This window comes from Suncus etruscus, chromosome 1 (assembly GCF_024139225.1).
Source record: "Suncus etruscus isolate mSunEtr1 chromosome 1, mSunEtr1.pri.cur, whole genome shotgun sequence".
Lineage (NCBI taxonomy): Eukaryota > Metazoa > Chordata > Mammalia > Eulipotyphla > Soricidae > Suncus > Suncus etruscus.
The window spans coordinates 4,186,935-4,208,436 of NC_064848.1; the positions used below are offsets into that span (position 1 = coordinate 4,186,935).

Here is a 21,502-nt window from a genome sequence, read left to right on the forward strand (position 1 = left end):
ATCCCATGGGGTCCCCGGAGCAGAGCCAAGAGTAACCCCTGAGCCTGGACACAGAGCTCAGTATATCCAGGGCCTGGACACAGAGCTCTGGTATATGTGTTTATACTCTTGAGGAGTGAGGGATGTTTCCCTGAGACTAGCTTCTCTTTATTTCTGCATTCTGCTCCTAATTAGTGAGGACACCCACGGGACTGCCATTTGGGGCTGACTCTCCTAGAGGTCTTTGCCTCACCCCCAGTGGGCACCTGCAGGCCCCTCTCAAAGCCATCGCTGCCACAGCCACAGGCACGATGCACCTGGTGGCACCCTAAAAAAGGAGACTCACATTTTCTCTGCCTTACTCACACTCCTTTCAAAACCAGTTTTTAACGTCCACTGCAACTCTTTCCAGCACTCCTCAGTAATCCAAGAAAGAAAATGCGCGACTGGTGAGAGAATTCAATGGACTGAACACAAACGTTGCATGCAGGTGGTTTGGGTGTAGCGTCCAGCATTTCCTGGTTTTCTGAGCACCACCAGGGGTGTGTGTGTGTGTTGAATGGTAGGTTGTGTGTTCCACAATCTTCAGAGGAGAAGAGGAAATCCCATGCCCCCTGTCCTAGTAGGACAAGAGACGCTGGTCCGGTAGCAATTCCCCGTAATAAATAATCCACACAGTTGGGAAGGTTTAGCAGACAAGAAACTCTTACACAAGCCAGTTGCTCCACCACGTGGAACCAGGAGCCTAGATGGCAGCTCCCAGCTCAGGCCTTCTGAGTTGCGTTTATTGGGATAAACAAAGCCCACCCCCAAGGGGAGAAGAAAAGCCAGATGAGGAGGCACTGGGGAAACAAAACCAGATAAAACCAATTGAGACTCATATGACAACTAATTCAAAGGCCTCTATCTACGGGTGTGAACCCCTGAGACTCAACTAAGAGTAACCCTAGAGGCAATTTAAAAATGCCCTGATCCTCTGTTCTGCCTCCTAGCCAGAGGGCAGCTTATAGCATTAAATTCTAAATAATAATTACTATAAGTACTATGTAATTCTATGTAGGCCCGGCCCTGCTCTGAACTTTTGCTCGTTTTAGTTCAGCTCCAGGTCTTCAAGGAGCAGCTATTATCCCCAGTTTTACAGATGAGACTGTTGAGGTTAAATATCACTCAGGACCTGGTAAGTAAGTGGCAGAGCTGGAAAATGAACCCGGGTGGTCATTTTTAATTGTTTTGTTTTGCTTTGGGGCCATACCCAGTGGTGGTCTGTGATCAGGGATCATTTCTAGGTGGGCTCAGGGGACCATAACTGGTGTCAGGAATTGAGCCTAAGTCAGTGGCGTGCAATACGAGTGCCCTAACCTGCTGTACTATCTCTTCTGCCTCCAAATCCAGGTGGCCCTAAAGTTCGTGTGCGTGTGTATGTGTGTGTGTATATGAGAGAGAGAGAGAGAGAGAGAGAGAGTGAGAGAGTGAGAGAGTGAGAGAGTATGTGTGTGAGAGAGACAGACAGAGACTGATTTAAGAGCTTATTCCTGGCTCTGCACTCAAGAATTATTCCTGGTAGTGCTCGGGGGATCCTATGGGATGCTGGGAATTGAACCCTGGTTGGCCACGTGCAAGGCAGATGGCCTCCATACTGTATAATTTATCTGCTCCCCCCACCTCAGGGCTCTGTTTATGAGAGCACCCAAAAACAAGTTGCCAGCTTCTGGACACATCTCAACATCAGTGAGTTTTGGTGGCTGTCTTAGGTCTCACTGATTTGGTGAGAGGTATTAGCAGCCTCACTTTGACCTCTGTGAAGGGTGGAACCCCAAGTGCTGACACCGTTTGCCCCTTGGTAGCCTCTAATACACAGTTCTAGAGGGCTCTGGCAGGGCTAGCTCCAGACCTAGGCCCACCTTGTAGCCCAGCTGCTGCTGACAGAAGGTTCGGAGAAGCAGCTCCCAAAAGCCTGATCATTCAGATCTAGAAACTAACAAGGCTGGGACCAGAGTACAGCAGGTGCTCAGACTTGGGTTTGATCCACAGGACCCCATAAGATCCTCCCAAGCACCTCCAGAAATGATCCTTGAGTTTAGAGCCAGGAGTAAGGCCTGAGCACTGCCGAGTGTGACCCCAAATCCAAACAAACCTCAACTATTGATGAGGGGCCGGAGAGATAGCATGAAAGTAGGGCATTTGCCTTGCATGCAGAAGGACAGTGGTTCGAATCCCAGCATCCCATATGGTCCCCCGAGCCTCCCAGGAGTGATTTCTGAGCACAGAGCCAGGTGTAACCCCTAAGTGCTGCCTGGTATGACCCAAAAACAAAAAAATATTGATGAGGCCATTTCAGATGAGTCACTGATGTTCCTGGCTCAGTTTCCCTCAGAGAAGGGGGCTAATAGCCCCTCCCCAGGGGTTTCCTCAAGAATTAGGAGCATGAAGTGAGGCCCTAAGTAAAGACTGGAGAAGTGCTGCATCAGTGCTGAGTGTTTCCAGCTGTGTTTATCTCCTTTTGTATTCTTGTTGGATTTCCTCTCCAATAAGAAGTGGTGGTAAGAAGTCCCAGTGGCTACTAGATTCGGTTTTTGGTTTTGTTGGCGGCTCCCAGCAGCGCTATGCGTACCCTGGTGCCACTCGTGGCCATATTCAGCAGAGCAGGCTGAAAGTTTCACGGTCCAAGAGTGTGATGTTGCGGGTGCCTCAGGGTCCTGCCCTGGCATTCTTGGTCATGCTTTGGCTTCTCCCCACCTCTGATAACATTCTGTACCATTTCCTTCCTAAGAGCATGGCTGCCGGATTCCAGCCATAGGCTCGGACAACAAAGTGTCCTGTATAGCCCTTTCCTAGCAGTGACTGCCTGTTCTTTCCTGGAGAGTCTGACACGCTCTGACCCTTTCCAGGCATGGTTCCCCGAGTACTGAAGAGACAACCGGCACTGCACCCTTCCATTTGGACCTCTGGTTCTACTTCACTGTGCAGAACTGGGTTCTGGACTTCGGCCGCCCCATTGCCATGGTGAGTGGGCACCACAGAGCCCCAGCCAGCAGCAACCTGAGGCCAGCTCTGTAGCCTCAACCAAGTCCCTGTTCCCAGCACCCAGCAATAAGGCCAAACTTGAATAACTTCCTGGGCTTTAACTTCAACTGGCCAGTGGGGGAGCTGCCACCACTGGGGCACCTAAAGGCCTGAGAACTCACACTACCCAGTTCTCCCACAGGAACTGGGTACCCTGCCCCCAAATGGCCCTGGCCAGGTTTAGTTAAGCTGGACAAGATGGGGGAAGAAAACAGCATCATGGTGACTTCATCACCATCTTGGGTCAGTCAGATTTTTCTGGAGGGAAGAACAGAAGCATAATGTGTGTGTTCTGAACCCAAGAAGAAATCCTCTTTTCTCCCAGCGGCACGTTATGCATCATTGTCTAATACTCATTTCTGCTATCTGGGGAGCACCAGAGCCCTTCCCTTAGGATAACTGGGTATATTCATGCATGCATAGAAGAAATGAATTCTTTTTTTTTGTTTTTGTTTTTTTGTTTTTTGTTTTTGGGCCACACCCGGCAGTGCTCAGGGGTACTCCTGGCTGTCTGCTCAGAAATAGCTCCTGGCAGGCACAGGGGACCATATGGGACACCGGGATTCGAACCAACCACCTTAGGTCCTGGATCAGCTGCTTGCAAGGCAAACACCGCTGTGCTATCTCTCCGGGCCCAGAAGAAATGAATTCTGGAAGAGCACCAAAGCTCTTTGTAATCGAGATAGACAAGGGCCTGAGCCATAGTAAAGCACGTAGAGTGCTTGCTTTGCATGCACCCAACCTGGGTTAGATTCTTAACACCAAGGAAACAGCCTTGGCTTAGCATATATGGGGCCGGGCGGTGGCGCTAAAGGTAAGGTGCCTGCCTTGCCTGCGCTAGCCTAGGACGGACCATGGTTCGATCCCCCGGTGTCCCATATGGTCCCCCAAGCCAGGAGCGACTTCTGAGCGCATAGCCAGGAGTAACCCCTGAGCGTCACCGGGTGTGGCCCAAAAACCAAAAAAAAAAAAAAAAAAAAAAAAAGATTCTTAACACCCATTTGGTTCCCCTGAACCTTCTAGGAGTGATCCCTGAGTGCAAAACCAGGTGTGAGTTCAGCCAGGTGTGAATTGCCAGGTATGGCCCAGAAACAACCAAAAAGAAAACCAAAACAAAAAAGATCTAGATATGAATCTGAATCTAGAATATGAATATATACAAACTTACATCCACATGTCTGAACATGGTTCTCTGTTCCCTCCTCAGTTGGTGTTTCCTCTGGAGTGGTTTCCGCTCAACAAGCCTAGTGTGGGGGACTACTTCCACATGGCCTACAACGTCATCACCCCCTTCCTCCTGCTCAAGGTACTGGGGATGTGGGCCGAGTGGGGGGCACCCTGGAGCCTTTGGCAGGACAGGAAGATCTCTCCCCTTTAGGGGTCACCTGGGGTAGACGCTGCAGCCCCCTTTGCTGGGGGACCAGCAGGAGTCAAGATAGGGTCGTGATAGGGACCCAAAGGTCCTTGAGGGGGTTGAGGAGGCGGCGGGAGTGATGAGGAGACAGCAGGGAGAACTCAGCAGGATGGACAGCTCTCGCCTGCAGAATAAATAGGAAAGGGGCCAGCTGGGAACTTAGGAGCCCGAGTTTAACTGCTCCATAAACTCCTTCCTGAAGGTTCTTTGTGCTTGAGCTGGGCCTGCTTCAACCACAGGCCCTCAGGCCGGTGGCTCCAAGTTTCCTCGGTGCCCTCTGCCCTTTTGTGGGGAAGGGTTCTGGAACTGCCCCCCTGCAGCCGAGGGGGCTTGGGGGCACTGAGGTCACACCACTGGGCTCCCACCCGCAGCTCGTCGAGCGATCCCCGCGCACCCTGCCACGCTCCATCATCTATGTGAGCGTCATCACCTTCATCATGGGCGCCAGCATCCATCTGGTGGGGGACTCCGTCAACCACCGGCTGCTGTTCAGCGGCTACCAGCACCACCTGTCAGTGCGCGAGAACCCCATCATCAGGGACCTCCGGCCCGAGTCGCTGGTGAGCTTCCCTGGGTCCCCCTCTCCCCATGCATCTCCCCCAAGAAGAGGCCCAGGGCAGGTGGTGGGCCAAGGACAGGTAGGCCACTGGGCTGCTAGTGACCCCTTTCCCACTGACCCTTTCCCTCCTACCCCCAGATCGACTCCTTCGAGCTGCTCTACTACTACGACGAGTACCTGGGCCACTGCATGTGGTGAGTGACAGGGCGGCCATCTATCTGTCCACCTGTCCATCCCCGGCCCCCAAACTCAGGGCCCCAAACTCTGCAGCAGACACCTGGGCCTGGCCTGCTGCTTGGCTGCAAAGCGCGTCTCCGCCGCTGGGTGGTGCTGCGGACGTCCCTGCCGGCCCTGCAGTGCCCGCGGCGGCCACTAGGCGGCACGAGCGAGCGGCCGTCCGAGTGCGGGCGGGGCGGGGCGGGGCCTCGGCCAGCCAGGCTGGTAAACAACCCTTCCCCCATGGTGGCAATGCGGTGCCCGGGCTGGGGGAGCCCTCACTGCTTGCACTGGGGTTCTGGGGCTTCTTGGAGGCACAGGGCGGCCTCAGCTCTAGTGTTGTTGCTGCGGAGGGCGCTGTGCACGCCTTTACACGTTACCCCGAGAGTGCCTCCCACAGCCCCAATAGGCTCAGTTGCAACCACAAAGGATTTGGGGCCCAGCTGGGGGCAGGCATGAGTCCCACTCCCATCTGCCCCCATTTGACTGCTGGGGTGGATCTGGGCTGGGGAGAAGTGGCCTCCTGAGTTGGGCTTCATCAGGGCCCCCAGGCAACCAGGCACCCATCTAGGGCCTGCCTTAAGACGATTTAGAAAGCTGATCCCATCCCTGGGAAGGGGTGGGAGGGCAGGGGGAAGGGAAGGGAAGGGAAGACAGAAAGATGGAGAGCCGCAGAAAGGAGGGGAGAGGAGGGGAAGGCCGGAGGAAAGGGAGAGCCTCTCCTTCTGGCCAGGTGGACAGTGCTCTGGGGGTGGAAGGTGTTTGTGGAAGGGGGTGAGACGCTGTGGTCATGTTCCTGACAATGCAGTCCTCTTTCTGTTTTTGTTTGGGGACCTCGCCAGCTGTGCTTATGCTTAGGGGTTACTCTTACTGTAGTGCTCCTCACTCAGTGCTCAAAGGATTACTCCTTACTCGGTGCTTTAGGGTGGCTTTGGTCAGTGCTTGGGGAGACTTGCAGTGCTGGAGCTGGAATCTGGGCCCCCTGCAAGCCCGGCTCATGCACCTGAGTCATGGGACAGACCTGTTTTCCTTCAGCCTGCTGAAACATCCTGCCAGGGCCAACAGGGATATCTGGTGTGCAGAGACCCTTGGAGGGGCGGGGGGTGGAAGAAGAGGGAGAGGGAAAAAGAGCAAGCCAAGAAACACAGGAAGTTAGGGCAAGCTCGTGTCCCAGACCAGGCCTGCACTGGCTCACACCAGGGACAGACCCTTTGTGGCTGCCCTGGCACTCCTGGTCATGCCCCCTGTTCCTGTCCAAGTTGAGATCCGAAGGAGAATTTAGAGAGCAGCACTCGCAGGCAGGTGGCCTTGCCCAGTCCTCTGGGTCTCACACTGTCCATCTGGCCAGAGGAGAGGCTCTCCCTTTCCTCCAGTCTTCCCCTCCTCTCCCCTCTCTTCCGCTGCTCTCCATCTTTCTGTCTTCTCTTCCCTTCCTCCCTGGTCCCCCACTCCTTCCCAGGGATGGGACCAACTCTCTAAAATGTGCCTGGTTGCTTGGGGGCCCTGATGAACCCCATCATCATGGTGCTGCAGCCACTGAGCTATGCTTGGGTCCCACTGCAGGCCTGGGGCAGAGTCAGGTCCCTGAACACGGTCGTCCTTCCTTGCAGGTATATCCCCTTTTTCCTCATCCTCTTCATGTACTTCAGTGGCTGCTTCACTCCTGCTGCAGCGCCACGCTCCGTGCCAGGGGCTGCCCTGCTCCTGGTGGTGCCCAGTGGCCTGTACTACTGGTGAGTGAGTGACAGCGGATGGTGACTGACTTGGTGGGTGCCCTGGGGTGGCCGATGTCAAGACCCAGTTGTGTGTGACTCACCTGTGCCCCTCCCTCCACACCCCACACCCCACTGAAATGGAGGTGCTGGGTGAAAGGGACCTCAGACACTGCCTGATTCTTAGTTCTTAGTTCCTGATGACAGGAAAGTTGGGCCCAGCACCCTGATTTTGGAGCCGCCGCCCCTCCTGGGCTCCCCCTAGTGATGGGAGCGATGTTTTCACCCACTTTGAGCCTGAAGGTTAGGCAGCCTCAGTACCCAGGGCCCAGTAGGGGTTCCCTCAGAGCTGGGCAGCTCAGAGACAGCCATTCCCGCTTCTGAGAGTGGTTAGGGTTGTCATACAATTCGCATGACGTGCTGACAGCCTGTGTCAGTGATCCTGCCTGCCCGTTGGGCGTGTGGTGGCTGTCACCAGGCCATGATGGTACCTGGCAACCGCCTGACCACATGCTTCACAGGACGGGGCACTGAGGGACGCCCACAGCTGGACAGGGGCAAGGGGTGTCTCTGGGCCTAGCACCACGGCTCATCTCCCTGCCTGCCTCCTCAGGTACCTGGTCACCGAGGGCCAGATCTTCATCCTCTTCATCTTCACCTTCTTCGCCATGCTGGCCCTCGTCCTGCACCAGAGGCGCAAACGCCTCCTCCTAGACAGCAACGGCCTCTTCCTCTTTGCGTCCTTCAGCCTCGCGCTCCTGCTCGTGGTGCTCTGGGTGGCCTGGCTGTGGGACGACCCCGTGCTCAGGAAGAAGTATCCGGGCGCCATCTACGTCCCCGAACCCTGGGCCTTCTACAGCCTCCACGTCAGCAGCCAGCGCTGAGCCCTGCTGGCTGCTGGGGTGTGAGAGTGAGTGTGGGGGTGCGAGTGTGTGGGGGTGAGAGGCTATATGTCAGTGTGAGTGTGAGGATGTGTTTATGATGTGTGTACATCTGTATCAAGCGTGTGTATGGTGGTCGGGTATGTGGTGACATTTCTATTCGGTTTGGATCAGGACGGGACTTTGTTCTCAGCCAAGAACCAGGTTCTCCTTTCTGGCCCCTCTCTCTGCTCAGGTCTGGTCTCCTTCTTGGGGTCATGGCAGGGAGTCCTCGTGGGGCTGAAGAAGGGGGTGTGGTTCTCTGGATCCCACTGCAGCTGCACCCACTCTGCTGCTGGGTGTGGAGGATCCTGACGGTGGGTCTAGACCCAGCTCACCCCTGCCTGGCCTCACTTGTGGTGTGTCAGACCCCACATGCTCAGCCTCAGGGTGGACATTTGAGCAGTCTAGCTCCCCTTTCTTCTGCTCCCAGGGAAGGGCACCCTTCACTCCTCACTCCCAGAGGGATCTCTCCTGGCCTCTGCAGAGTTGCAGTTCCCCTGCTGTTCAGCCTGGCCAAATGGAGCTCTCCAGCTGTGGTCCTGAGCTCGGAGGGGGTGGCAGGATGACCCCAAGCATCCTCCATCTCAGCTGAAAGCTTGTGCTTTTCTCTAGCAAATTCAGACCAAGAGGGATCTTATTTGAGCAGGACCGCTGTGTCCACCAGGCTTTGGGGCCTCTGTTTTGGGCTTTCTGGTCTCTTCCTTGTCTTGCGTTCTCAGGGAACTTTTGGGCCTGACTTACTCACAGCGGGGTCACCCCAAGCCTTGTCATCCTGTGTGCTGCCCACATGGACATGGGTGCGAGGTGTGAATAAAAGTGTGTGCGACTCCTGCTGCTCTTCTCTTTGCTTTGAGTGTGAATGGGAGGGGCAGTCCTAGGGGGAACTTTGGGCAGACCCCATTGAACACTGAACCATGTCTGGGCCTCCATACCTTGCTAGATTCCGGGATATAGCTGGAGGGAAACAGGAAGGTGGCAGAGGAGCCTGGAGGTTCAGGTCAGCGCCCCTCTGTCACATGACACACAGCTTATGCTTAAAGGTGAATAGGGGGAAGGTTTATGGGATCATTTCCTCCTAGGCAAGGCAGCTCACCCCTGGTGACCTCAAAAGGCTCAGCCTAACTGCACCCCAGAGACTGACCACAGGCTTTATTCCTGGCTCTGTGCCCAGTGGCCACATCTGGTTCCGTCCACTCCTGGAACTCTGCTGTGCCAGGAATTAAACCCAGGTTGCCTGCGTGCAAGGCAAGCACTTCCCCCATTGTACTGTCTGTGGCCTCTCCAAGGTCCATTTTTTAAAGGAATTAAATGAGAACTGGAGACAAGGTGCAGCAGGTGTCTTACCTAGAATGTGGCTGCCACTGGTTCAATCTCCAGTACCTTGTAGGCTCTCCCAGCACTGTAAGGAGTGATCCCAGAGTATTGGGTGTCTCTGCTTACACTTCCTGCAAAAAAGAACGAGCCTTGTTCAGACCAGATACATATCACATGGTGCTTGCACACAGCTGATTCCATTTAATTCCGGGATGGGGGTTGATCCAGGGGCAATATGAATCTTGCCAGCAGTGATCTCTGAGCACTTCCAGCCCCCTTCTGGCTGGGTGTGGCTCGTAGAGTGCCAGCCTTCATGGTGTGTGAGAGAGTGCCTATGTGGCCCCACAAAGAAAGGTTTCCCTCACTCCCCAGGTCCAGCCTTTACAAGGAGTCTGATGGATAATTTAGGAACAGGTGGTGGGACCTGATGTCCTTACAGTTTGGGGGGAATGTTTGATTCACATTTTCTTAAAAGGAAGCAGATTGCGGGATTGTGAAGAGTTAGACAGAAGCTTCACAGAAAAAGGATCTTCCAGCAATGCAGTTAGAAACTTGGGCTGTGCCTCTCAGGAGACACAGTCAGCTCAATGTGGGGAGAGTGAGGAGGGCTCCTCAGCAAAGTGTGGGAACTGGAAGGTGTTCACAGCTTGGGGCCCTGGCCCCCCCAGTCATGCATACACATACATAAATGCATATACATACATACCCATTCAAGTGGAGCCATGCCTGCCCATCTTCCCCAGAAGCCCCTTCCCACATGGGTGAGTGCCTAGTGGAAGCTTGGCTGAATAGTCCAGCCTCCTATGGACCTTCAGCTCTGCACTGACCCCTCACTTCCCCACTCTCCTTTGGCACCCCAGGAAGCCTCCCACTTCTCTCACCCAGTTTTCCCCTGAGATTTTTTCTGCTTCTAGCTATTGGTGTGAGCGAGCAACGCAGGAGACACAATTTGGGGAAACAACTTTCCCTTACCACCAGAGGCCAGAGAATAGGGGACACCCTCCCCCCCCAACCCTGGCCTTTCCGGGGCTCTGCGCAAACTCCCAAGCAACCGCTCTGCCCCAGGCCTGCCTGGGCTGGGGAGCCCTTGTGTAGCCTGTCTAGGGGAGCCTGTCTAGGATCCCAGCGCAGGTGCCTCAGGGAACCACCCACCTGATTCACTTCCCAGATCAGGCAGCCGAAAGCCTGGAAGAAATGCAGCCTTTATGGCCTTTGCATTAAAGACTTAGACTGGTGGTTTGAAGGAGGAGGAAGTAGGGATCCTCCCTCTGAGCCCTCATCCACCTCCACAGTCTACAAGGAGAGGAGCAGGCCTGGGCCTTAGAGTGGGAAACTGAGGCACCGCTGGTGCTATAAGGCCACTCAGCAGATGAGCGTAAGCTGCTCTCCACAACCCAAGTGAAACTTGGGGAACACGTAGAGGGGGCCACTATGGTGCAGGTATACCTTGTCTGCAGGGATGTGTGCCAGGGCCTAGAACAGCTCCAGGTCCCATGATGCTCTGAGCCCCTGGGGTCCAAGGCGCCTGTTCTCTTTGCTCCAGAAGGGCTCCTACTGGGGGCCAAGTCTGGGGGGAGGGCTTGCAGCCACCTCAATTTCTCACCACTAGACCTGCATCCGAGCAGCAGCTGGCACCAAGATTGGAATCTGACCCCTGGCACCGGGCCGGTCTCCATAACAGCAGCGGGTTTATTGCAGGGCTGGGCGTTGGGGGGGGGGGGGGGGGGACGGACTCACCCCACTGGACTCCGGACTTGAAACTGGGAGGAAGGGACACCCAGACAGTGCTGGAGGCGGTGGAGATGGTGAGTGAGGGTCCATGTAGCCTGGGGAGGGCGGGGCCGAGCCCCCCTGACTCTCCTTCTCCCCCTCTCTCTGCTGCAGGCCAAGTTTCTTTCCCAGGACCAAATTAATGGTAGGTTGGGGTTGCTCGTTAACGAGCAAATGGCATTGAAATATGGGATTGATTAGTCAATTCGCTGTGCTCATTTTGGGTGGGTGGGTGGGAAAAAATAGGGCACAGGGACCACCTACTGTCTGCAAGCAAAGCCTGCTGGGAGGGTGTGAGGAAAGGATAAGAGGTGGGGGTCTACAGTTTGTTTTTGTTTCTTTTGAGGCTACACCCGGCTCAGGGGTTATTACTGGCTTACTACTGGGTTACTACTGGCTCTGTGATTAGAAATCGCTCCTGGCAGGCTCGGGGGACGATATGGGATGCCGCATGCAAGGCAAACGCCCTACCGCTGTGCTTAATCTCCAGCCCCCACAATTGTTTATGGGCAAGGGGGAACATCAGGAAAGACTGTCCCTGTCCGGGAAGGAGAAGCCCCATGCCACCCTCTGGGCTTCAGTTTCGTGTCTGCAGGGACCAGGCAGCCACGGTGTTCTCTCAGGCAGTGTGCCCACAGCCCTTTTGGTGTAGGAGCCCCTGGCATCCCATTCCCAGCCCTCGCTGCTTCCGAGAGTGGTTTCAGTCCCTCTCAGGCCTCCAAGAGGAGAGAGTGGGGGGCCCAGCACAGCTCAGTACACATACCCTGGAGGGGATCTCAGGCAATCTGAACAGGGGTTCCAGAATTCTGAGCCAGAGATGGGCCCAAGGAGCAAGAGTGGGCAGTGGGTGTCAGATTGTAGCAGGCCCACCACTTCTTCCCCCCAGAGTCCCAGGGCTTCCCCACTTAGGCTTGATCTGGGACACATTGAAAAAAAGAAAGGAAATTGCTTTTGCATCCATGAGGGCTCTGTCTCCTGATTTGGGGAACAGTGTTAATCCTGCTGTATGTGGCTGGAGGGGAGTTTTGGAGTGGGACTAAGGCCAGGTTTTTTCTCTGTCCCCCCTCACCCATTTCCTGCACTGGGTTCTGTCTTTTCCAGAAAATTCTGGAAGGGGCAGAGAGATAGTATAGCAGGCAGGATATTTGCCTTGTGTGCAACCAACCCCGCGTTTGTTTTCCATCACTCCCATATGGTTCCCCGGGGCCGTCAGAAACGACCCCTAAGTGCAGCGGGAGTAAGACCTGAGCGTTGCTTAAGTATGGACAAAATGTTTCTAAAAATATCAGAAGCATATCAGGGCATAAAAACCATTCATAGCCTCTACACCCACCTTTTATGAGCAGCTCTGAAATCTGAATTTCCGGGAAAGGCTTGGACTAGGAAGTCAGAAGGGCCTGAGGGCTGGGACGGGAGGTCAGGGGGTGCCAGTATGCTAGACCCTTCTTGTCCAGCTGTCTACAGCTGTGGTGTGAGCAGAGGACTCAGCAGTGAACGCTGCCCTCCATTTTCCTGTTGTGACCGCTCAGATTCCCAGCCACTTCCAGTGACTGACCAGGACTGGAGCAGTAAGGCAGGAGAGAGAAGGGGCTCCAAGGCAGCACAAGAGCTGAGTCCACCTTGCTCTGCAGTTCCGATTGTTCATGGGAAGAGGGGAAGGTCTAGCCCACCTGGGGTCTTTGGAGAAGGTTCACTGCTGTGCCTCCAGGCTGGGAGTGGGAGGCTGGTGGGTAGGAGAATAGGTAGGTGGGAGAATGGGGAGGAGTGGCCTCAGAGAGAGGAGCCCCTGGAGAGGCCCCTGGCAAATAAGGGACTCACAGCTGCCAGTCAGAATGACACCCCACAACTGCCAGTCCCCTTAGCCATGCCTTTCCAGAGGCCCCTGGGTTGGTGCAGAGACAGGTTTTGTTTTGTTTTGTTTTGGGGTCACACCCAGTGATGCTCAGGGGTTACTCCTGGCTATGCACTCAGAAATCACTCTGGCTTGGGGGACCATATGGGACGTCAGGATGGGGGAGCGGCTGCAGACAGATCAGATGATGACAGATCAGTGTCATCTCCAGGTCCGAAGGGCCCTGACTCACACTCATGTTTATTGGACTCAATTGGGGTTCTGGGGTCCCTGGAGAAGGTGCCCCTCTGAGTCTCACTCTGTGCAGAGTACAAGGAATGCTTCTCGCTGTATGACAAGCAGCAGCGTGGCAAGATCCACGCCAACGACCTCCTGCTGGTGATGAGATGTCTGGGCGCCAGCCCCACGCCCAGGGAGGCGCAGCGGCACCTGCAGACACATGGCATAGGTGAGGAGGGCTACAGACAAGGGCTGGGGCACGTATGAGGGCAATGGACTGGGCATAGGTGAGGGGGTGCCCTTCTGAAGGGTGGCTGAATCGGTGCAGCTGCTGTGGGTGGTGGAGCGGGTGTAGCTGGGAAGTTTGGAGGCCGGTGGAGTTACAGTTCAAGGCTGCTGTTGCCTTGAGGGTTTCTGCAAATCCTCTTGGCACCTGTGATGCTCTCATGCCTCAGTAAATCCTGGGGTCTGGCTCCTCCAACAAGGTGACCACAGAGCTGCAGGGCTCCCAAGGATAGGATGAGAAACTTCCCTCTTGTTGTGCCCATTGTCTCTGCCCGTCAGGGCCGATCAGATCAGGGCATAGTCCCAGGTTCTTAATTGAAGGTTGACTCAGGAGCAGATCTGATGTCCTATAAATTAAGCATACTAAGCAGAAAGCCAGCCTATTTCCCAGGGGCTCTCTGAGGATTCCTGTCCCTTTGGGGCTGTTTCTTACTTTCTTTTTTTCCAAATCAGTTATTTTCAAGTTCAGTTTTTAAAAACTATTTCCATTTGGGGCCGGAGTGATAGCACAGCAGGTAGGGTATTTGCCTTGCATACTGAGACCCCAGGTTCCATATCTCACATGGTTCCCCCCAAGCCTGTCAGGAATAATTTCTGAGCACAGAGCTGGGAGTAACCCCTGAGCACTACTGGAGCACCAAAACCAAAAGCAAAAAACTATTTCCACTCTGAGATTCACTCTCATCAGTGTTCAGAGTGGTATCAGGGATTGAACCTGAAGCTACTGTAAGCAAAGCCTGCCCTCTTGCCCTCCTAGTCATTTCCAGAGCTACAGTTAATTTTTAGGGGTTCATCATACTGTTCTTGGGGGCTACCCCAAATCAGTACTTAGAGGCCTATGTGATTTGAACTCAAGAATTGAACCCAAGGCCTCACATATGCAAATCATGTGCCCTACCATTTAAGCTACATCCCCACCCAGTTAAATTTTTTAAAATTTTTTTTGGGGGGTCACACCCAGCGGTGCTCAGGGGTTACTCCTGGCTGTCTGCTCAGAAATAGCTCCTGGCAGGCATGGGGACCATCTGGGATGCTGGGATTCGAATCAACCACCTTAGGTCCTGGGTTGGCCGCTGTGCTATCTCTCCAGCCCCCCACCTTTTTAAAATTTTTTTCCAGTTAAATTTTTATTTGTTTGGTTTTGTGCTAGACACAAATGTGGCCCAATGGTTACTCCTGACTCTGAACTCAGAAATTACTCCTGGAAGTGCTTGGATATAATATGGAATTGCCAGGAAGTGAATTCAGGTCAGCCATGTGCAAGGCTACCCGCTGTAGTATCATTTCATTTATTTTTTATATTTTTAGTTTTGGGGCCACACTCTACAGTACTTGAGGGTTATTCCTGGCTCTGAACTCAGAAATCACTCCTGGCAGGCTCAGGGGACCATATGAGGCACAGGGATCAAACCCAGGTTGACCACGTGCAAAGCAAATGCCCTTTCTGCTGTTATCATTCCGCCCTTTCTTTTGGGGGTGGGATTGGGTCATACCCTGTGGCACTCAGGTGTTACTCCTGGCTCTGTGCTCAGAAATCTCTCCTGGCAGGCTCGGGGACTATATGGGATGCCAGGAATCAAACCAGAGTCAGTCTGGGTTGGTTGCATGCAAGGCAAATGCCCTGCCGCTGTGCTATTGCTCTGCATCCCCTCCCCATTTTTATTGCGAGTTTGATCCCTAACACCACCATATTCTGTATATTCTGTTTTTTTTTTTAATTGGGGAGACCATGCCCAGTGATGCTCAGTGCTTACTCCTGGTTCTGCCCTCAACAGTGGCTTGCAAAACTATAAGTGGTGCTGGGATCAAACCTCAGGTGGGCTGCATGCAAGCAAGGGCTTGCCTGCTGTATGATTCCCCCCTCTCCTGTATTTTTTTTTTAAACTTTATTTATTTTTGTTTTTTGTGTCATACCCGGTGACACTCAGGAATTACTCCTGGCTCTGTGCTCAGGAATTGCTCCTGGGAGACATGAGGGACCATATGGGATGCCAGGATTTGATTCACTGTCAGTCCTGGATTGACTGCATGCAAGGCAAATGCCCTACCACTGTGCTATCTTTCTGGCCTTTTTTTATTTATTGATTGGTTGGTTGATGGGCCACACCCAGCGGTGCTCAAAGGTTACTCCTGGCTCTGTGCTTAGAAGTTGCTTCTGGCAGGCTCAGGAGACTATATGGATGCCGGGAATCAAACAGGGTCCCTCCTGGGTCGGCCACATGCAAGGCAAACGCCCTACTGCTGTGCTATCTCTCCGGCCCATTTCTCCTGTTTCTTTGGCATTGACAACATAGAGTACTTTCTTGGGAGAGGATTTGGGGCCACATCTGGATGTGGGGTGCTCAGGATTTACTTCTGGCTGTATTTAGGGATCACACTTGATGGGCCTCAGGGACCATGTGTGGGACCTGACTGATGTTAGTCAGGTGCTCTGGACTTGTAGAGAACTTTTGTTACCAGAAACAAAACACGCTATTTTTTTGAAGAAAGAGAAAGAGGGTTGTCAGACCGTAAGGCTGATGTCCACCACCTGAGAGGGAGGCCCCACAAAAAAGACGACAGCCTTGAGGGGAAAGGGACTGAGCCGAGGTGACACCCCTGTCTCTGCCTCAGTCTCCTCAGCTCTGCCAAGGGCCCTCAGTTGCTGGGGTGACACTGAGGCCTGTAGAAGTGCCAGAAGCTGTACTCTACTCGTCTGCAGCCCATTGATGGGTTCTTCAGTGACCAATACCTCACTTCCACCTATGAGGAATGGCAGGTTCCTTTGGTTCTCCTCAGGGAAGCTCGTTCTGCAGCAACTGGCGGAAACAAATGGGCTGAGGTCTCTTGGATAGTTTGGGTTCCCCATCCTCTTTGAGGTATGGCTCGCCCCAGTTCTGCTGTTGCTTTGGGATCACACCACAAACTTGAGTTTAGCTCCTGAGCAGGCAAAATGGATGGATGCTGAACAGTCACTGAGGACTGTGAGGAGGGCTAGAGGATGTGCGTATGAGTATTGATACTGTGAACTGAGCGCTCCTCTACCCACTTCTGGGGGCTTCCTGTTCTCATGGCCTCAAGCTGGCAGTGGAGGTGGGCTTGCAGCTGGTTCCTTCCACTCACCTGCTGTGTGGGGTTCCCAGACAAGCAAGGAGAGCTGGATTTCTCCACCTTCCTCACCATCATGCATGCACAGATGAAGCAAGAGGACCCTAAGAAGGAGATTCTGCTGGCCCTGCTGATGGCTGACAAAGAGAAGAAAGGATACATCATGGCGTCCGAACTGCGGTCCAAGCTCACAAAACTGGGGGAGAAGCTCACCCACAAAGAAGGTAACTTTCCAGCTAGCATGACAAGAAAAGGGACAGGGTCCTCAAAGGCCAAGAGAGAGGTGAAGTCAGGGGTACTGTGGAGCATCGGGGAGAACAGAAGATGGGGGGGGGCCGGGGACAGTGTGTTTTCTCAGGCACTTTGGCACCCCTGGTCACACTAGCTCTCTCATTTCAGTTGTGGGTTACATGCTAAGAGCAGGGAGTAGATGATGAGAGTCTCAGAGGTGCCTGTTTCATTTTCCAGTGTTGGCACTCCCTCCTATCTTCTAAGTGGCTGCTGTGGGGGCCTCAGCTTTATCCCATGGTCACCCCCACTCAGAGCTCTTCCAGAGGGATGACCACTGTGGTCAAAGCACCACACCACTTCCTACAGCCCCACACGACTTCCAGCCTCAGCGTAAGACATTGAGTTTAGGGGCTTCTGGAAAGCTTGTTGGACACAGGGGAACATTAAATAGCATCTCCCAACCTGCTGGGTCTGTCCTCTAGAGACCACATGGCCCCCTACCTGTGGCAGGGCCCTGAGTGGCTGAAGAAAAGGCCTCTGCAGGGTGGGTGTTGGGCCCATGATTCCCTTCTCATTGCCTGGGAGAGGTTCTTGTCTCTGGTTTGAATTCGATGGGAATTCTGGACCCCCTCATTCTGAGAATCTCAGTAAATATCCTAATATTTTCTTTTTGAGTCACATGTTCAGGGGTTACTACTGGCTCTCAATTAGGGATCATTTCTGGTATCTAGGGACCATATGGGATGCTGGGGATTGAATTAGAATCAGCCTCATTCGGGCCTGGAGTGATAGCACAGCGGCATTCGCCTTGCAAGCAGCCAATCCAGGACCAAAGGTGGTTGGTTCGAATCCCGGTGTCCTATATGGTCCCCCGTGTCTGCCAGGAGCTATTTCTGAGCAGACAGCCAGGAGTAACCCCTGAGCTCTGCCGGGTATGGCCCAACCCCCCCCCCCAAAAAAAAAAAGAATCAGCCTTATTCAAGGCAAATGCCCTACCCTCTGTACTTTCTCTTTGGCCCCAAGCATTCTAAATTTTGATTTGTGTTGGCCACACTTGACAGTGCTCTGGGGCTATTCCTGGCATTACTTGGGAGACCAAGTACCACTAGGGCTCAAAGCCAAGCATCAGTCCTTTGAGCTCTTCTCCAGCTCCAGCAAGTCTCCTGTTTGGAGGTGGGGGCTTTTGAGGAGAATTGCACCAGCAATTCTCAGGCAGTCTATCTAATGATTCAGTGTGATGACCTAAGGATGTGGTGCCACCCGGTCCCTGGGCCACCCTGGCGATACTCTGGGGGGGGGGGGCTTCTGGAGTGTACTCAGTGGTGCTTGGGAGAACGTATGTAGTGTTGGGTATCAAACTGGGGTTCGGCATATGCAAGATAAATGCCTTCCCTTGCTCTATCTCTCTGATACCCCACCCCACCCCTGAGAAATATTGCTTTATGCCCTTGTGGGCTTTTTTGGCACAAAACAGACCATCAGAGGCTGAAGAATAATATAGTTCAAAGGGTGTTTGCTTTGTACAAAAGGACACAGGTTGGTTCTTATAATCTTATAGGAGAGATCCCTGAGTTAAGTCCTGAGAACTGCTAGGCATGGACCAAAAACAAAAAACAAAAAACAAAAACAAAAACAAAACCAAAGAAACAGGCCGTCGAGGTGGCACTAGAGATAAGGTGTCTGCCTTGCAAGCGCTAGCCAAGGAAGGACCACGGTTTGATCCCCCGGCATCCCATATGGTCCCCCAAGCCAAGGGCAATTTCTGAGCGCTTAGCCAGGAGTAACCCCTGAGCATCAAATGGGTGTGGCCCAAAAAACCAAACCAAAAACAAAAACCAACAACAACAACAAAAAAACAGAACAAAAGAAAACATAAAAGTGAGCCGGAGTGGTGGTGTAAGTGGTAAGGTGTCTGCCTTGCCCATGCTAGCCTAGGGACAGACCGCGGTTCAATCCCCCAAGCCAAGAGCGATTTCTGAGACAGCCAGGAGTAGCCCCTGAGCACCACAGGGTGTGGGCCAAAACCCCCCAAAACAAAACAAAACAAAGGACTTATTTAGGTTGGCAGCAAGGGCCATCTAATCTTCCACAGTGGTGCCTGGATGCTCTCAGACTCTCATGACCATGAGGACACAGCATAGCCTCTGAATGGCTGGACTATTGGCAATAAGGGTCAGATCCATCTCATACCATCCACAGCTCTCCCTTATTTAGCCAAAAAGAAACATTGCAGGGAGGTTGAAACATCACTGACATAAAGTGCCAGGGGCTGAGTACAAAGGTCTTTGCATACAGGTGGCTAGGGTTTGATCTCTAGAACTCTGGGTCGAAATAACCAAAAAAACAAAAACAAAACAAAACAAAAATAAAGACATGTGTTCCTGACACAGGGAGATTAATTTCGGGATCGTTGGGAGGAGATAGGATAGTTCAGGGGTGGCGAACAAGTTTGACACAAAGAGCCAAAATTTCAAACTGTGAGAGTCAGAGAGCCACACTATGCTGTGACCTGCCAAAATAGACAAACTCACACAAAAGCATCTAATTTTAACAATAATATATTAAACACATATTGCATTTTGCCATTTTGAGTGAGGGTCAAAATCCTGCAGTGATGGTGAGGGTGTGCTGCGTCCTCCACACTAAGAACTAACGGCCAGATGTGACCCAACATGCGACACACAGTCACTTACCCCCCCCCCCCCCCCCGCTGGCCCACACAGTTTCCGAGGGATGGGAGATGGGATGATGCGGCCTGGGGGATCTCTCCTCAGAGGTCCCTCCTCAGAAGCAGCAGAACAAAATCCAAACTTGGCAAAGAGCCACAGTATACAGAATAATGGTAAGAGATAAAGAGCCGCATTCATTTTGGCCGGGAGCCGCGTGTTCGCCACCCCTGGGATAGTTGGTTCTGGAAAGCGGACATGTGGACTGGGATGGCAAGAAAATCTGTCATTGGTTGGAAGCAGCCAGGAATAGTGTGAGGCCATGTGGGGTCTCTGGAGCCCCCCATGTTACAGTTCTGAACCCAAGACACAGCTATAGCCCAATCTGGGCCTCCCTCAGACTGCAATAGGGGTGGCACTAAGCTAGGCACATATTGTCTGCCCAGAAAGTTCCCCCTTGCTGCCCATGACTTGAAGTTTCTTGAAATAGGATGTTAGGCTCTTTAACATTCTGAAAATACAACTATCAGTTTTTTTTGCTTTTGTTTTTGGGCCACGCCCAGCCGTGCTAGTACTTCTAGCTTTGTGCTCAGGGATCACTACTGGTCATGCTTAGCAGACCATATGGAGTGCTGCCCTGTGCCACCAAAAACCTTACCTACGTACTATCACTCAAGCCCCAGAAAGTCCTTCCTATTAGCTAGGTACAGATCACAGTAATCACACTTTAGTGGATGATGGTTAAGCAAACTGTCAGGATTTTTTTTGATTAGAATTCTGTCTGGAAGTCTTGGGCCGGGCACACAGGGCAGTGATACACATTTGTGGGAGGCCACATAGATGGGCAGGAGAGCTGAACTGGTTCTTCATGCCTGTGTCTTGGACAAGCTCATATTTTTGTCCCTATGTTGTTCTTTTGTTCACACAAAAAAAAACTAGTCAACTAAGTGAGGTTTTATTTTTTTCAGAGCTGTGTTAGAAACAAGGTCCAGGGCCCGGAGAGATAGCACAGCGGCGTTTGCCTTGCAAGCAGCCTATCCAGGACCTAAGGTGGTTGGTTCGAATCCCGGTGTCCCATATGGTCCCCCGTGCCTGCCAGGAGCTATTTCTGAGCAGACAGCCAGGAGTAACCCCTGAGCACTGCCGGGTGTGACCCAAAAACCAAAAAAAAAAAAAAAAAAAAGAAAACAAGGTCCATCTAATATGCCTAGAGTTTTTGCCACAGTTGAATTTTATATTCTCTCACACACCCCCCACCCCAACACCCACTTGATCTAAAAAAAGATGCAGGTGACTGATCCCACTAAAATGAGGTGCAAGGGGGATGCAAATTTGTAGGGGGAGGTAGACTGGCAAGGCGTGGGCCAAAGCTTTGATGAAGGGTGTCCGATGTGCTGGGGTGCTGTGTGGGGGCTAGTCAAGGCAGTTCCCTTGGCAAAGGTTTCCAGAGCTGCAGTACAGGGTTATCTGTCTCCATGACACTGGAGCCATGGGGCAGTGGGGAGGGTACTCACCTTGCAAGTGGCCAACTGGGTCAAATTCGCAGAACCCCATACCCTTGAGCACCACCAGGTATGGCTACAAAACAAAAAACAACAAAAGAAAACAAAGAGGTGGTTTTGCAGATGGGGCTCCACCAGTACCCAGTGTCTGGCCCAGCAGAGCAGGGTAGAGGCCCACCCTGTTTGTGGCACCCATTTACAGGAACAGTTAGTTAATGGGATACTCAGGGAAGACCTCTGGGGATCCTCAAAGCCCAGGCACTCTCTATCATATAATGTAACACTAAAGCTGAAGTGAAAAATTAATGTGATTTCTTGCAGTGGATGATCTTTTCCGGGAAGCAAATATTGAACCAAACGGCCGAGTGAAGTACGAAGAGTTTATCCATAAGATCACCATTCCCGTGCAGGACTACTGAGCACATCACTGAGGTTGGAAGAGTCTTTAAAGAGTGTCCCAGAACTCTGGGGAGGCAGCAGGCCTGCAACCAGCTGATGCCTGATCAATGAAAATAAAGGATTGAGGCCTCTCGTCAAGGGCTTCTTGCAGATTTTGTAAGCTGGGGGAGGGTCCATGTCCTTCAGTGGGGAGTGAGTTGGACTTGTCTTGACTCTGTCCCAGCCAAGTCACTTTTGAAAAATCATTTATTTTAACCCCCTCGAAACCTCAGGACCCTCCAGCAGGATTCCATTACCACTTCTTACCTCTT

At 52.8% G+C, this 21,502-nt stretch overlaps 2 protein-coding genes across 2 annotated transcripts in view; both read left to right on the plus strand.

Annotated features, from left to right (window-relative positions):
- The window catches only part of CLN6 (CLN6 transmembrane ER protein), an 8,487-nt gene extending 621 nt beyond the window's left edge, over positions 1-7,866 (plus strand). Inside the window, exons 2-7 of the mRNA XM_049778316.1 lie at positions 2,868-2,982; positions 4,250-4,348; positions 4,828-5,016; positions 5,154-5,209; positions 6,842-6,964; positions 7,557-7,866. Coding sequence (XP_049634273.1) covers positions 2,868-2,982; positions 4,250-4,348; positions 4,828-5,016; positions 5,154-5,209; positions 6,842-6,964; positions 7,557-7,827 — 853 coding nt within the window. The 3' untranslated portion in view covers positions 7,828-7,866. The remainder of the gene's footprint in view (positions 1-2,867; positions 2,983-4,249; positions 4,349-4,827; positions 5,017-5,153; positions 5,210-6,841; positions 6,965-7,556) is intronic.
- Positions 7,867-10,939: 3,073 nt separating this feature from the next.
- Positions 10,940-21,329, plus strand: CALML4 (calmodulin like 4). The gene is made up of 5 exons (XM_049778504.1): positions 10,940-10,985; positions 11,065-11,095; positions 13,110-13,250; positions 16,429-16,617; positions 21,114-21,329. The coding sequence occupies exons 1-5, from the start codon at positions 10,983-10,985 to the stop codon at positions 21,209-21,211; spliced, it is 462 nt and encodes a 153-aa protein (XP_049634461.1). The 5' UTR covers positions 10,940-10,982; the 3' UTR covers positions 21,212-21,329.
- Positions 21,330-21,502: the final 173 nt, after the last annotated feature.

Bases quoted from the DNA above. Each gene is read 5' to 3' on its own strand.
- CALML4 (XM_049778504.1), top strand. The intron at 13,251-16,428 runs GTGAGGAGGGCT...TGGGGTTCCCAG, and splicing joins CCTGCAGACACATGGCATAG to ACAAGCAAGGAGAGCTGGAT. The intron at 16,618-21,113 runs GTAACTTTCCAG...GATTTCTTGCAG, and splicing joins GAAGCTCACCCACAAAGAAG to TGGATGATCTTTTCCGGGAA.